Below are 17,420 nucleotides of genomic sequence, written 5' to 3'. Positions count from 1 at the left end.
ATGGCTGCATTAACCACAAGTGATTTCAGAGCTGTAATTCTCTATAAATGTACAGAATGCATGGTGTGATAGCTCAAGTTTAAGTAATTCTGTTGATCTTATATGTCCTACAATTAGATTTAGGAGTATAGTTTTAGATTGTACGCTTATACAATCTAAAACTATTATATCTTTTGACTATATTTTGCATTTTTACTATATTTTGCATTGATAATTATACCTGTTATTTACATCCTCACTGCTGCTTTTTATCACATTGAGTACTGACTATTACAATATAACATTATTGCTGGTATATTCTATAGGTATAGTCTATACTGTATTCATATAAAGTATTAATATGCTTGGGATTATTTTATATACAAATATGAAAAATTGTGGTTTTAATTAAAAATTTAATATATATTATAAAAAAGTTTAAACTAAAACTTTATTAAATAATATATATATATATATATATATATATATATATATATAAATAAAACATGCTAAACTGTTTAAAAATAACACTTTATTGTATTTAAACATATTAGAGTTTCAAATTCATAAAGTTTGCCCTTTTTTATTTCCCCTGACATCTGATCCACTGAAGGAACTAACAAACACAAAAAAATTAACCATATCCAATACACCACAATGTTAATAGACGTTATTCACCCTATACGTAGAATGCTTATGAACATGATAACTCCAATGCCGCAACATGTAATACATGAAATATTCCATGACGAAGAAATCTTCTTGCTGTTTCTAATAAAAGATGATTCCTGGTTAAAGGGGAAAAAAAAAAATGATGTGAGAAAAAGGAAACCAGACGCTGTGGGTTTATCGTAAATATCACGGTATCAAAGACAGAAATTAATTAGGAGGTTTGATTGAAGGCAATATAGAGTAGTGAGCGGAGATAAGCCCGCAGCTCGCCTGCTGCAATGAGGGATCCTATTGCATGCAGACAACTAATGGAGCAGTATTAATTAAGGCTTAAAAGCTATTTTTTGCCACAGTCCTTAAGTTAATATAACTGCTGCAGAGGTTTTAGGAAGGAAATGCTTATAAAACAGAGAACAGGAGAACACATGAGCCATTATAGTAGATTGGATTAAAATGTACTTACCCAGGCCTCTCAAATATCATACATCTCCATTATGTACGCTTTAGGCACCAGGCCAATGGATCCCTTCATTTCTCCTACCCACCAGCCATATCTATTGTACTCCTAATTCAAAACAATAAGCTGTATTAACCTTTTGCCTAGCACAAATGTAATATCATTTAATGCAAACCTACTTTTAAATGTTTTTGCCCTATGTTTGGTCCGCTAATCCCGGCTACGGAAGCCAGGTTAGAAATAACTCCACCAGAAGTGTCCTTAGAAAAATTCCAGCGGAGAGAAAGCATAAGGACATAGAAATAGATATTAGTCACTATAATGAGCATTGATGTAATCATTATTGTCCTCCGTCAGTTTAAAGGATTGACAGCAATAGGAAATACTTTGCCGGTTAAAAAATAAAAAAATTTTTTGGAGTTAAATGATTGATAGTTGGAAAAAAAACAGAAGTGAAAAATGTTCATGGAAAAAAATTACATAATATATATTTATACTAGGTAGAATTGGATTCAGGATATACCAGATACATAAGAAAGACAAACTTAGGAAGGGAAGAACAAAAGCATCTAATGGCTATAAAAATAATATAAAGGGGAGACTGAATAAGGTGTGATAGTATGCATAACCTTGTTGGGGTTGTAGAGCTTATAATATGCTATAGTCTGTATCATCATCATCATAATTAATATAAAATTCTTCCCATCTATCTGACTGCCTATCTATCTATCTATCTATCTATCTATCTATCTATCTTGAACTGTCTATCAACTTCTATGTATCTACTTGTTAATCTATCTATCTATCTATTTATCTATCAATCATCCATCCATTATCTATCCATCTATCTATAATTATCTATCTATCTATCTATCTATCTATCTATCTATCTATTTATCTATTATCTATCAATCTATCTATCTATCTATCTATCAATCAATTATCTATCTATCTATCTATCTATCTATCTATCTATCTATCATTATCTATCTATTATCTATCTATCTATCATTATCTATCTATCTATCTATCTATCTATCTATCTATCGATCTCTGCAAATTATCTAATTATTGCCATCTGCCTATTTTTTTTAATCTATGTATCTACTTCCAATTACCTATGTTTTATCTATCTCTCTATCTTTATATCCTTTTATCTATTTTGTACTACTATTATTCTACTAACAATAATAAAAACAATTCAATGAACTAATAATACTGATGCAGAGAGTACAGACTAGTATAACCTTACACATCCGTCATACTGAAAAACAAATATAACAATACAAAACTTGGTAACATACTATGATATAATTAATATAAAAGATCATATCACCAACCATGCTAAATACATCCATTATATGCAATGTACCACTGACCATGTATCATCGGGTATGTTTCAGGTTAATATTGACCATAATATTTTACCCCATCAGTTTTAGCCTATCAGTTTGTTTGTTTTTTTATCTTACAGGTGGTTTTTATAGGGCGTTAAACCACTTGTCAAAAGTTTTGGCCCGCTCCCCTATAGTCCCCATGTCCTTCTCTATAGCCATGGCCCCATGTAAGTATATGTATTGTATGGAATTCTGCACATAGAGTACTTCATACCATTTTCATGACAGGCTAATTGGATTCAATCTGTAATAACGTGAACACAGTGGGTTATATATTTTGCCATAAAGACAATAAAAATTCTCTGAATTAAAGGCCCTTGGAAATTCTTACTTAATGGGTTAAAAATGAGAAATAATGAGAATCATTTGAATATATCTTATTTGCATAAAGTCATTGGGGTCACTTTGCTAGTACCTCCTGATCATCAGTATATGGGGATGTATGCATAATTACATTTACTAATGGGCTTAATCAGGTTTTAACTTTGTAATGTGTTTTGTAAATGTATATTGGAGATATTACATGATAATTATGATTTAGTAAAATACCGTCCGTATGCATTATCAGAGCTGGTACACCTACATCTGGCATATATCATGGCGTGGCCGTCTTATAGCATTATCTGAACTACTGTCTATCTGAATGCAGTAATAATATAACAGACAATCTGCTGTAAAACAACACGGTATTCCTTCTTATTATCTATCAAGAGATAGAAAACAAGATCTATGCTCTTGTCTGATAGCAATGCTCAAGGGCCAGCAGTCGTCTATGGAAGCTAGAACAGCACACTCAGATTGTCATGGAATGGCTTGGAGGAATACTGTGAGGAATACAGGCTACCTATATGGCTTCTATGTTTAGAATGCTCCTCTAAAAAGAGTGACTCTAATTAATAGAAATACATAGGGGAATCGCTATCTATGCAGTCCCCTGATATAAAGGCATGAACCTGCAGCTGTAGCACAATTATAATGACCCTCCCTGTTATACATTACATGATCTACATGTTTGCAGTCATAGGACACTATGGGGCAGACCCATGAATAGTATTATAGGAGCATGGAGAAAATGTTGCATATTGCATTAAATTCATCAAAACTGTGCACAAGGCCTAAAAGGTTTGATTCGATTGGTTATATATGTTACCCACAGAATGTATACAACATCATTAATGGTAATAATACTATGGCTGACTGTAAAGCTTCCGCATAGTGCAACCACCATCATCATCATGTCACTAATATTCACAATGGCAATAGTGCACAAAAAACTAAATGCTATAAAAGTCTGACTTTCTATAAGCTTCCATAAGCTTCGGCCTGTGTGACGTTGTCAGAGACCGAAGTCATGTCACGTGACATATGCACCCCCTTTTCCCCCCTGCCCTCACAGCAGTATATAAATAAATGGAACACAAAAATATTAAAATAAAAGGACACTTTTTTTTCTTTTGTGTTTAAAAAAAAAAATGTGTCCTGTAAATAAGGGATGTAATAAGAGGGTAAATGTAGAAGAGCTGCTTTGCCATGTCCCTTTAAAAATAAAATAAAATAAATAATTTTTAAGAAATATATTTTATAAAAATGTAAATGAATAATAATTTAAAACATATAGACACATATAGAAAATAATAAGAAAAAAAAAATACACACACAAATAGATAGATCGATCGATCAATTGATCTCTTTGGTGTCCCACAGCAATGTTGTGGGGGGCCGGTGCTTTTACTATGGCAGCCAGGGCCCTTGGAAAGTATCTTCTTATTATTTCAAAGCACTATAGACACAATCATACAATTGCTCCTTCTAGTTTCCTAAAGGAACCAAAAAGGCAAAGATAAATGTCATAAACAAAATGTAAATGAATAAAACATATGAATGTCTTTTTTGTTGTTAAATAGTTTCCCATTTAAAAAAGAAAAACAAACTTGGTACCAATAAACTCCTACAAGTAATTTTCTTATACAGGTCATTGCGAAAGCAATCACCTGTATAAGAAAATAACTTGTAGGAGTTTATCAAGACTTGCGTGTTAGTTTCCAAAATTTTTAGTAATTTTTCCAAAATTTTCACAACTTTTTAAGTCTGTTTGTGACCTAAATTCCCCCCATAGTCATCATTTTACAGCACAGTAGACAGAGAAACACACTCACACACTGGTGTAATTCCTGGTTTTTGCAACCCCCCCTCCCACCACCACCACCTCCACCAACTTAAAACAAGAAAAGCCGATGATTAAAATATAAGTTCCTTAATATGGTTGCTCTGGAAAAAAAAATTGAAGAAAAAAAAGCCATCATACAACTAAAGAAAAAAAAAAATCGGGCTATTAAAAAGTGACAATGAAAAAATTGTATACAGCAAGCACAATCCAAATGATTTTATTATTACAATTTTTTTTTTATTGTTCCAAAAAGAGAATATTTCAATTGAAGAGAAGAGGATTGTAGGGATAAGTGCAGGTGTGCTAGAATCTGAGAAATGCCACCATTCCCTTGCACTTGTGATTTACACAGCAGACACATAGCCTGAAGCTGACGAAAACACGTTGGTTACTTCTCAGAAAGCAAAGCGTAAGAATGCTTGCCTGTAATTTGTATGTAGACATGTGATCCTGACTTTATGGCGCGCACTAGAACATCTGGCTGCTCTGCAAAGAGAATACCTTGTATGTACTGATTGAGTCCCACGTGTTTTATGGTCTGAAATAAAGATGGCTCACTTCTGCTAAGCATGTACATTTAACATCATGCATTTCCCAAAAAAACAAAAACCCTGATTTATGGAAGGTCTGTGATGTCACATTGACTACAGTCACACATACATATAGCAAAAATTTGTATCACCACTAGGGGGCATGAAAGGGGAAGTTTATAAATTCACTTCACTTTAGCTTCAGAAGTTTTCCAAAATAGGTGTCCCAAAATGTTTTATGGATTTTATATGTTTGCTTAAATAAACTGCACAGTGTGAGAGTAAAACATTTAATCCCACGTAATAGATTCTGCGGCAGAACTGAATTTTCATTGAAATGTAAGAGAATAAGTTGTACTGTGAGTATGCCCTGTGGAGGGAACAGTAGTTAGGATGAGGATTATATGGGCTGTAAATCTATTTAGTTCCCATTACCTATATAGCGCCAATATATTTTGCAGCACTGCGCAAAAGTTGTCACAATCTAATTTCCATGTTACTACCTTCAGGTGCATTACGGCCAATAGTCCCGGCCTTCTCGTGGGTATAACCGAGATCCCTATGATATTATCAGTTCAGGTCACTGAATTGACGCTTGCAGCCATAATACAGCACAGGTGCAGAAATACAATAATATAACATTTGTCTGAAACACACTAGGGTCCCTTTTATACAGCAAATTTATGTATGTGTACGTTTTAGGAGTTTGTTTTATCCTGTTTTTTTATTCAAATATAACAATAAAAACATACATACTGTGAAGCTTTGCAGTACATTCACACGTTCTATAGTGCGCCCGCTCACATGTTCTATACATGTTACAGGGCCATGATCCACACCGTAAAAAAAAAAAAGACGGGCAGGTCCTAGTATGGACCAGCAGCATAGATCACTGCTTGTTTACTGAACAGGTCTGTAGATTGCAGACACCCTAGAGATGCACTTCTGTATGTAGCCTGTCCGAAGCTACGGGTCCACAGCTAGGGACCGCTAACAGGAAGTGTGAATGGGGTCTTACACTACCTTTAATAGACTTGCATTAAGATATATATGTTTATATATATATATATATATATATATATCAAGTTCAAAGGGGAAGAGGCCACCCGCAGTACACAGAGATCAGACTAAACAAGACGCCAACCTATCAGTTCAATGTCAGCAGAAAATATGGGTTGGATCTAAGGCCTCATTCACATGATCTGTGTTTTATTCTGGTCCGTACACTGTGTCCACCATCACATCCCTATTCCACTAAATATCTTTATGAAGTGCCTCACTAGTGCATCCGCTATCCGTAATTTTTTTGCGGACCAAAAAAAAATTAAAATACAGTGCTTGTTAATAAGGTTAAATTTGTAAAAAAATATGCCCAACCCCTAAAAAGGTCACGTGATCTCTTTCAGCCTGTAACATTTCTTGGAAAATCCATTTTTTTCTGCAAATTCATTTCTCTCTTTGCGGACACACCATAGACATCTGCAAAAAATTGCAGATGCCATAGACTTCAATTGGCGAATCCATAGAAAAATGTGGGTTCATACTAGGACATGTGCTTTTTTTGTGGGTCAGATTACATACTTCTGAACTAAAGATCGTGTAAATAAGGTGTATAACTCAATGAGCACTAACTTAGGTAGGTAATTGCACATCCACAATTCCAGACACAATTCCGGAAGGTGTGAATCAGGCCGTAGTCTATATGGAATTACTATGTTAGATAAAGTGGCTCTCAAGGTGCTTGTATTTCTTCCTAAAATAGGTAATTGTAATCCCATTACTGCATTGTCATTGGTTACGAGCCAGTAGAGACCGGCGTATACCCATGAAGTGTTTTCCTCACTGTATACAGCTGACAGACAGGGTCTAAGCAACAAACAGAGCACTTTACAGCTCTTACCTTGTGTTTGTGGTGTTTGATGCATCATGCTAAGGTGTTATATAGATTGATATTAATTGTGTCAAATTTTTTTCCAATTTTTTTTTTTAAAGAAATATTCTATTTTTGTCAGAAATAAAGAAATAAAAGATTCCTTCTGCTTTTTTTGTGTTACAAAAGCTGTGCTTATCTGCACTGCCCCAGGCTTCTCCATCACACTTGTTTATATGGGTGCAGCAATGATATTTCCCTATACAGCCAGTCATTGGCTCATACAGCTACCTGGCTCACTCATCTTACCAGAGCAATTTGAGGGGCTTTTGCTCTGTTGTTATAGCAAACAGTGGGGGTCTCAGATTTAGGATACCCACAAACCACAAGTTCTCACATTGGCCTATGATATGTCAGAAGTTTTGTTAAATAATAGATATACTCTAAGTGAGTTGGTGAAGATGATATAGTCTTGTATAAAAGGGGTTGTCCAGCAAAAATCTTTTTCTTTCAAAGCAACTGGTTTTCAGAAAGTTAAATAGATTTGTAATTTACTTCTATTTAAAAATCTCAAGTCTGTCCATACTTATCAGTTGCTGTATGTCCTGTAGGAAATGTTTTCGTTTCAGTCTGACACTGTGCTCTCTGCTGACATCTCTGTCTGAGACAGGAACTGTCCTGATCAGGAGAGGTTTTCTAGGGAATTTGTTACTGCTCTGGACAGTTCCTGTCTCGGCCAGAGATGTCAGCAGAGAGCACTGTGTCAGACTGGAAAGAAAACAACACTTCCTGCAGGACATACATCAGCTGATAAGTATGGGAAGACTTGCGATTTTTAAATAGAAGTTAATTACAAAGCTATATAGTTCATCTAAAAGAAAAAGATTTCCGCTGGATAACCCCTATACATTTGTGATTATATACATGATAACAAGTTAGATGGATAGAAATCCCATACTAGCGAGGTGTGATCACTGGCTAGGCCTTGATGGGTGTAAATGAAGTCAAAGCAGTATAAGGCAGACCTATGTGTTTGTTAGGCTGAAAAAGTAGGGCTAGATTTATTTTTACTGCAAAGGTAGTCATCCAAAAGATTGGAAATATGTTATGGACATAATATTGCTTAGAAACCATAAGGAGGAGTTTACTAAGCTCTCTACAGTGAATTGTAGTGAATCTGGATTAAAGGGGAGCTTGTAGCAGGTTGGATGAATCTAACCTGCTGGTAGTCCCCTATTGTGCACAGGGCAGAAAGGAGGAAGGCAAGAATCTTACCTTCCTCCCCAGCGCCATTCTTGTGCTGTTAGCAGTTTACCCCTCAGTTTAGAGCACCATTAGGAGCACTGCTCACCCCCTAGTACCAAGCCCACCTGTCCGCTCCATTATCATTAGAAGGAGCAGGCTGATAGGTCCCCTTTAAGCAAGAGGCTATTTTCTTCTGATCTCGTTATGCTGAATAGGCATTTACTTTAAAGTATACCTGTTTTTTTTTTTTTTGGGCAGAAATCAATAGTCCAGGCGATTTTAAGAAACTTTGTAATTGGGTTTATTAGCCGAAAAATGCTCTTTTATCATGAGAAAGCAGTTTGAAGCTCCCCCCCTCCCCCCCGGTCTTCATCTTTCTCTATGGAGAGGGGAGGGGTAAAGGGAGATGAGACACCAAAACAGGACAACAAAGAGTTAATTTACAGCTACATCACGGGGCTATTGCCTCTTAAGTCAGCACTGACCTATCTGACCTCTGAATAGAGGCTTTCACACAGCCCCCACTGTGTAATCCTTTGTTCTCTGCTCTTTGCTGCTGACTAATCTCCCTCCTTCCTCCTCCCCCCTCCCCTCTCCATAGAACAGACAGGGCATGTCTGATGCAACAAGACATGATTTCCTCATAATGAGCAGTAGATGAGAGAGAGGAGGGAGGGGGGAGGGGCCTTGGGAAAGTCTTTTTGAATGCAGATAATGGCATATTTGGCTAATAAACCCAAATACAAAGTTTCTTAAAATCGCCTGGACTATTGATTTCTGCAAGAAAAAAAAATATGACAGTGACACTTGAAGATTTGCAACTTTTTATGCATAAAACAGACATCCTGGCTTCATTAATCCCTCTCCTTAAACAATGCTTTTCCAATACTGAATTTATACTATAGTTTGTTTGCTCTTCTACATTCCCGTTCCCGCAGTCCTACAGAATGTAACAGTTACTAAGGATACTAGTCCTAACAGCTACAGCCTATAAATGGCTTCATGTCTCTGGCAACCTGTCCATCTCGGAGACACCGCTGGAGATGAGAAGGAGCAGGAATTTCTGGCTGTACTCAAGAGGACAACCTCTTTAATGTATTTCTAATAAATTGCCTGTCTGTGTGTATGTATGTTTGACCATTCAATAGCTGCCATATAACATTACATATCCTTTGCCATATGCAGCCTGGCCAAACTGACAGGACAGCACTTCTGGGAGACAACCCTTTAAAGAGGTTATCCAGCAAAAATGTTTTTCGTTCAAATCAACTGGTGTCAGAAAGTTATATAGATTTGTAATTTACTTCTATTTAAAAATCTCAAGTATTCACATACTTATCAGCTGCTGCATGTCCTGCAGGAAATGTTGTTTTATTTTCAGTCTGACACAGTGCTCTCTGCTGACATCTCTGGCCGAGACAGGAACTGTCCAGAGCAGGAGAGGTTTTCTATGGAAATTTGCTGCTGCTCTAGACAGTTCCGTTCTTGGACAGAGGTGGCAGCAGAAAGCTTTGTATCAGACTAAAAATAAAACATTTCCTACAGGGCATACATCAGCTGATAAGTATAGGAAGACTTGAGATTTTTAAATAAAAGTAAATTAGAAATCTATATAACTTTCTGACACCAGTTGATTTGAAAAAAAAAAGATTTTCGCTGGACAACCCCTTTTAACTTTCTGCACAGTTTAGGACCATGGATACAACTAGTGTGAAGTATCCATCAATTGTATCGGTTATTATTTTGTTCAGCTTTTACATTCTGTAACGGAACACGATTTAGTACAATATAGTAAAACCAAGTAATATTTCTGCCTACAAAAATATTGCTGCCACATTCCCAGAAAGTTGTGTAAGCGACCAGATAAGAACCAGGGGGGTACAAAAGTACCGAGCAAAATTGAAGCATTATATTCCTTTAAAGGGAAACAGCAGAGAGATGTATTAGGATCAAGGTACAAAGGGTAAAATCTACCCAAATGGCCGAAAGCTTTTTGCAATGGTGGCCGTGCTAGAGGCTTAAAGGCGCTCATATAACAGCCAGTAATTGTATCATGTGAAATCAGAAGGACGCACATGCTTGAGCATTTTTTAAGAAAAACCTCCATCCTTCATACGGTAAGACAACTGTGAATGCTTTCTTACAGGACGGAATATTATAAATAGGCTGATTCGGATTTGTTAAATAAATACCATATGAATCGCAGGCTTTTCCTTTAATAAAAACTTCATCAGTGTTTACAAAAGCCACAGCTGCTGACAAAATGTTTTTATTAAGTTAAAAATAATTTGGCCAACGTAATGTACAGATTATATACGTTACGTTTATCTATAAACAACGTCTGGATGAATTATGAAGAAGTAATATACACTGAATGCATTCCTTATCAGTACTGGCGTTCATGTAAGGGTACAGCAACGACTACTGTGGTTACGTCCAAATAATGTACTGGCAAAAATTGAAGGGGTTTCAAGTGGCCATTCCCTAGCATATTCTTCATGTGACTTAGAGACTCATTTATCAATCGCACAAAGTCTTTCCCTGGCTATTCCCTTCAGCACTGTATGTTGGACTGAATAGGAGAGCGTCATGTGCTCTGTCAGAAATGTTACTGATGCATTCAACCTTAAGCGAGCTATAATTGCTTGTAACAACTTATCAACAACATGGTTTTGTCATGATTCATTTCTGCACATGGCTGACACTTGATGAGGAGAACTTTAGGTCTACTTAAAAAAAAAAAAAAAAAAAAAAAAAGGCGCACTTCCTCATTTTTGCCACTAGATGGTGTAGAGCCTAATAAAAAGCACATGGTATTCCCATGAACTAAATATTTAAAAGACCAGTTGTACAATGCTGTTACTTGCCTTTATGCAGATTCATCTTGCCGTTTACTGAAAGGGACGGAGAAAACATTGTCTGCATAGAAAATATCTCATCATAAAATCATAAAGGTTTTCTCATCAATTCACAACTGCCCTTCAACAATCCCATTTCTGATTTTTATTATTCCTATAAGATTGTTATATTCTCTTTCCTAACCATTGCTGTTTTGCTTTTCTTTTTAATTTAATTTAATTATATGATGACATGAAAAATAGATAGCTTATTTCTCTATCAGAGATACACATATACATGATTGATCGGGTCTATTTCACTGGAAGTCACCTTATCTACATAGCGACACTCTATAGCAGCGTGAACTTATAGGACATCCAGAGCTGGGAAACATCTTTATGTAGAGGCCATCTCCACTATATCCTACATGGGAGACTAAGGGTCAATACTGTGTCAAGAGTGTCAATCTAGCTGATTGGCCTATTACACAGTCCAATAATCATGTAGCAAGGGCTGCACGGACATTGTTAGCGATGTCCGTGCAGCTCTTGCCCAAACAGTTTACAGTACCGGTCCATATTGTTTTCCTGCCATCTGCTTCCTCCTCCTCGGTCGCACACACTGCAGTCTCAGAGCGGTCTGTCTGAGGCTGCCCGATGCGTTGTCAGCACCCGATGATTTTAGGTAATTTTATCTGCTGATTGTTGTCTCTATTACACGGAGCTGGATAATCGCCCGAACATTTTAAGGGGCCCTCTCACAACCCCTCATACTGATGGGAGCTGCCGAAAGCCACAGGTTTTCCATGCAGCAGCTGCAGGTGGGTTAAAGGGGTAGTTCACCCCAAAAATGTTTTTTTCAGAACAACTGGTGCCAGAAAGAACTAGAGATTTGTAATTTACGTCTATTAAAAAAATCTTAGGCATTCCAGTACTTATCAGCTGCTGTATGCCCTACAGGAAGTGATGTATTCTTTATAGTCCAGAGAGCAGTAGAAGTTTTCTATGGGCATTTGCTCACAAACAGATGTGCTGTGTAAGACTGAAAAGAAAACACCTCTTCCTGCAGGACATACAGCAGCTGATAAGTATTGGAAGACTTTTAAGATTAAGATTAAGATTTTTTAAGAGAAGCAAATTACATATCTCCAGCACTTTCTGGCACCAGTTTATTTGAAAGAAAACATTTTTGATGAACTACCCCTTTAATGTACAGTAGCATTATATGCTGGTTCTGGGAGAGATTCTGGTTAGGTTATTCCCCAATCCTTTTTTAAAATCCTTTCTTAGTTGAAACTAAAGGGAAGCTACATCCAGTAGGTGGCAATGTAGAGCAAGTTCTTTGCATATTTTTCCCATGGAGCATTGCATGGTTTGTAAGACTCCATACACCAATCTAGTAGTTTCCTCATGGAAGCGCACTATCCCCTCAGTCCAATGCTGGCCATTCAAATGAATCCCCACCCATGTAAAATATGGATGGGCTGATCCACCAATGACAGGCTAAAGCTCTGGATCCTCAGCAGGAGAAATCATTAACCACCATTAGAAGAGCATGAGCTGCTTTCTTCTAACAACAGTGCCACACTTTTCCTCAGGTTGTGTGTGGTATTACAACTAGACTTCATACACTTCAGTGGAACTGAGCTTCAATACCATACACAGGGGGGTAAAAATGGCATTGTTTCTAGAAGATAGCAGGTATGCTTTGTTGACCCAAAATTTTCTCCTTTGATTAGTCTTGAAGGAAACCTTTACATCTTTAAATTGATGGGGATTCATGTTTGGGTCTCACTGTGAATACAAACTGTTTTGCACTATTTCCCTTTCTATTAGAGGCAGCAATAAATGTTCCCATCCTGGCTGCCATAACTACGTCCAGAAACAGTGGTTTCTTTTATTTATAAATAATATGTATATATATATATATATATATATATATATATATATACTGTATATATATATATATATATATATATATATATATATGACTCAAAACATAACCATGAGAAGACAGTCAACTTTGATCTATGCATAAACTAAAAAATGGTGCAAGTAGGAAACCACTTGATCGGCTCTGCTTACCAACGTTAGGATGCCTTTAAATGTACATAAATATAATATTGTAGGTGACAATAGCCGAGAGGCGGCTCAGACGCGCATTCATTGTGATGCCACCTTAATTAGCAACCGGAATGTCAAAAAGTGTATGCAAAATGACAGCAATTACAACATTATCTATCACTTTATTTATGTGACCAAAGAGTTCTCCAGCATTTCTTTCTCTAAAACAAATGATGGGTTCCTGCAGCTGCCAGACAGACAGTTACTGAATCTTCTCGCCTTCATTTCTGGGTTAATTAAGTTCCATATGCAAGTAGATAGTGCCAAACTCCCATACAATGGCCTAAGATTTGGACAATTGTCCTGTCACGTTATAAAGATTTACTGAGGTCCTCAGCTCCGGTGGAGTACCGGGCTCTCTGTTTCATACATGACAATATCTTGCAGGATAGTTAGGAAAGGTAGTGTGCATTATTGTTTTAATATATCCTGGAAATTTTTGTGAACCATCAGAAATATGTACAAAAAGAAGTGGAGCAGTGAAGATGCTGGCTATGCATAATGCCAGGTAAAGGGGTTGCGTGCACTTGACAACTCTTATACATATGTTCTACTGAAAGTAATGTAGGGAGATCACCTGCTCTAGGGACAGTTCTAGTAGCCCCGCTGTAGAGAGTAGCACTTCATGTAATGGATCAGTTCATTGTATGAGTAGGGGATTAATAAAATTGGTGTAAAAATCTTAGGATCCACTTAAATTAGAAAAACGTGGCTGCTTTTTTCAAGTCTTGTTCTAAGTTGGGGTGTGGTTTGCCACTTGGTTCCATTAAAATGAATGGAGCTGAATTGTAATACCAGACACTGAGGATAGCGGTGGTTACTGCTTTGACAAGAAAGTATCTGTGCTTTTTCTAATACTGGATAATCCCTTTAAACGTGTCCAAATTTGGCACATATTTATAGCATAAAACTAAGCCTAAAAGTAGATGGTGCACTAGATGGTGCAAAGTTACACTAGAGCAGTGCTTCTCAAACTGTGAGGCGGGGCTCACCAGTGAGGCGCCCCCTAGTTGTTGGTGACGCCCAGCTGAGGAGGCAGTTTTCACAAAGTAACTATGATCTGAACAGTCCTTTTGCTTTTTGCTGAAATCTCAATTTTAGCAACATTATTAATTTATTTTGTAGATAATTTATTAGTATATAGAGCTTGGGAGACGGGTGAAAGCTAGCCCCAGCATTACCCTGACCTCTTGGTCAGTTTGGTGAGGCCCCAGTAGAAAAAGTTTGGGAAGCGCTGCACTAGACAGTCTAAAGTTACACCATATTTTCAAAGATCTTGGGTCACTAAAATAAATATACAAATATGTTATTATTACGATTATTATTATTATTATTATTATTATTGTGAAATCTGGTGCACACGTAGACTGTCTAGTCTATGTTTACACTGTATAAGTATTAGACTTTCAAAATGCAAATCCTCACACCCCTCCCCAAAGAGCATGGTTTGAGGATATCTCAGGTTACATAGATGACTCTTGCCAAACAGCTCCTTGGAAGTGGATCCATCATTTCAACTTCACATTCCAAACTGCTGACACTGTTAGATACTGTTAGGACAAGGAGACACATGGTACCTTTCATCCAGCTGTGCTTCCATGAAGTAGAAAAATGCTTTTCTTCAAAGGCCTTTCCAAGCTTCTGAAGTGCTGAGGGCTGTTACACCTGCATGCCCCCTCCCAATTGTGGCCCTGCTTGATTGACAGTGAGCTGGAAGCGGGGATAAGGAGGGGAGCATGGAGGCATTACTGCCCCCAACATTTTAGGAGAAGACAAAAACTTTTTAGAATAAAAAAAAAAAAAAAAAGCTTATAGATATTTGGTATTGTCACATCTATAACCACCCAAACTATTAAAGTATATTATTCATTATGCTGCATAATGAATGCGGTAAACAAAATGAAAATAAAAATGCGAGAATGATATTTTGTAAATCCTCCTCCCAAAAAACCCCCCAGAAAATATAATGACCATAAAGCGAATCTGAAAATCCTGACGCCGCCTCCAAACCTCCAGCTCTGTTCGACTGATCTTTTCAATCCACACCTGATCCAAGGTTTACCTTCTCTACTGGTGCCAGTATTCAGGTGAAGAACTTCTTTTATTTAGGCGGCAAGGCAGGGTGTCAAAGAGGCGTGGCATCCATGCCCTGAGCCTCTCTCTCTCTGCCTTTCTTCTTTGTTGGTACCACCCTGAGCTGGATCTTTAACTTCAACAGACCTAGGGCATGGATGCTCTAGGCCCTGCTTCTTTGACACCCTACCTCCCGCAGCAGCCATAATAAAAGAAGTTTACCAGCACCAGGAGAGAAGGGAAGCCCTGGACTAGGCAGGTATTGAAGTATTGAAAAAAACTAACAAACTGTGATGGAGGTTTGGGGACGGTGTTGGGTGATACAGATTCCCTTTAGAAACTGATACCAATAAAAACTAGTTTTCCAACAGAAAAACCCCCTACCATCTCCATCTAGAAGAGAAGTTATGGGTCTTGGAAAGTGGTAATTGAATGTTTCTATTGTGCAAAACTAGTAAAACAATAAAAAAAAAAAAATAGATAAATTTAGTATCGTTGTAATTGTTCTGATAAAATGTAATGAATAATTTATATGAACCCCAAAGTGGTAAAGAATACAAATTGTCCTGCAATACCAAAGCTATGTCAACATTAAAATTAAAACAATAAATTATGGCGTTTAGCACATGACAATGAAAAAAAACAGTCAATAGATATGTTTTGTAGCACTTTTTTGCTATTAATGGTAATAGTTTTCCCTGCTCGTAGGACTGGTTCACGTAAAAGTAAATCCCACTAACCAAATAGCTAGGGCTGGTGCTGTCAGGGGAGGTGTGCTTAGTTTATACCGGAGCAGTCATCTCGGGGGGCAGCTTGTCTTTGAACACCAGGAAAACCCAAGCCTGAGGGTGCAGATCCAGAGGTCCACTGCTGCTGTGTCCAAAGATGACAAAGAGCTCTAGTGGCAGCGCTAATAGCCAATGTCCACTGAGGGGAAGACCAACTGCCAACATTCTGCCATTTATGTGTGCATTTGTAATTATTCTTTAAAGCTTATGGACACCTTTAAAAAAAACATGTTATTAAGTACTTGCTTTGTACATCCTTTGGTGAATAAATCATTTTTTGCATATGTCTTTATTAGAATTTTGCTTCCACACCCTGACCAGTAGGCTGCACAAGCTTTATTTCCTCTCTGTGTTCTCCCCTTCAGACTGCCTTGTATCTGCTCTGCTCTCTCTATCTCCAGTCTGTGTAAGCTGTCCTCAAAGGTTTCTCTCCCCTCTGTCTACTTTTCAGGCTGGTATGTACTCACTCCTCTCTCTGTTGTTATCTCTAACACTGAAAAGGCAGAAAATCTACCTGAAAAATGTCTCCATGTCTGAGCATCACCTAAATGGTACAAATTGTTTATAGAAGACTGTATAGATGACTGAATGTTAAGGAAAAAAAATAATTAAAGTAAAGGTGTCTATGGACTTTAACTATAATATAACTCTAATGCTCAGTAATTTTGCCTGCCTTCCATCTCCTCATCCCCAAGGCTTCTTTAAAGCGAACGTACCATCAGGTACATCGCTTTAAGAATTTACATCAATAGACTCGTGCTTGCGCAGGGATGCTGGTGGCGTGGTTCTTTTTTCCAAACTGTGACCACGTTCCTGTGCACAGCCTGGGAATAGACTTGCACCGTGTGCGAGAAATGGGCAGGGGTTCAAAAGAAGAAGAGCACCACTGGCATCCCCACTTCGGTGCCAGTCTGTTGATGTAAAAATCTTAAAGCGATGTACCTGATGGTACATTGGCTTTAACATTGGAGTTGGGCCCCATTAGCTGGGCCCCCCATAGCAGCTGCTATTCTGATAGTTGTGCCCATGCTTGTCATTAGCAGTGCTAATAAATTGTTTATACCACTAGTCTTCACACAGATTTCAGTACACATAGAGTATAGAGAGAATAATTTTAAGGCTTACACTGGCTGGTTACTGGTGATAGATTGGGGATTATTGGAGTAACAGTCTGTGGCGGCAAAACATGTCATTGCTAATACAGACAGTGTAATTAATGGCTGTTTCATTATGAGATCCAGCGAATGACAGTGTGCATGCAAAGAATATGTAGGTTTGCTG

General features: G+C 37.4%; 1 protein-coding gene across 1 annotated transcript in view; it reads right to left on the bottom strand.

The window, feature by feature from the left end:
* Positions 1–496: 496 nt before the first annotated feature.
* The window catches only part of SKAP2 (src kinase associated phosphoprotein 2), a 191,553-nt gene continuing 174,629 nt past the window's right edge, over positions 497–17,420 (bottom strand). Inside the window, exons 12-13 of the mRNA XM_069958762.1 lie at positions 1,115–1,216; positions 497–767 (exon numbers count right to left, since the gene is read on the bottom strand). Coding sequence (XP_069814863.1) covers positions 1,124–1,216 — 93 coding nt within the window. The 3' untranslated portion in view covers positions 497–767; positions 1,115–1,123. The remainder of the gene's footprint in view (positions 768–1,114; positions 1,217–17,420) is intronic.

Source organism: Dendropsophus ebraccatus, chromosome 2 (genome assembly GCF_027789765.1).
Source record: "Dendropsophus ebraccatus isolate aDenEbr1 chromosome 2, aDenEbr1.pat, whole genome shotgun sequence".
Lineage (NCBI taxonomy): Eukaryota > Metazoa > Chordata > Amphibia > Anura > Hylidae > Dendropsophus > Dendropsophus ebraccatus.
The sequence above is the reverse complement of the archived record's forward strand: the minus strand, read 5'-3'. Positions and strand labels throughout refer to the sequence as shown.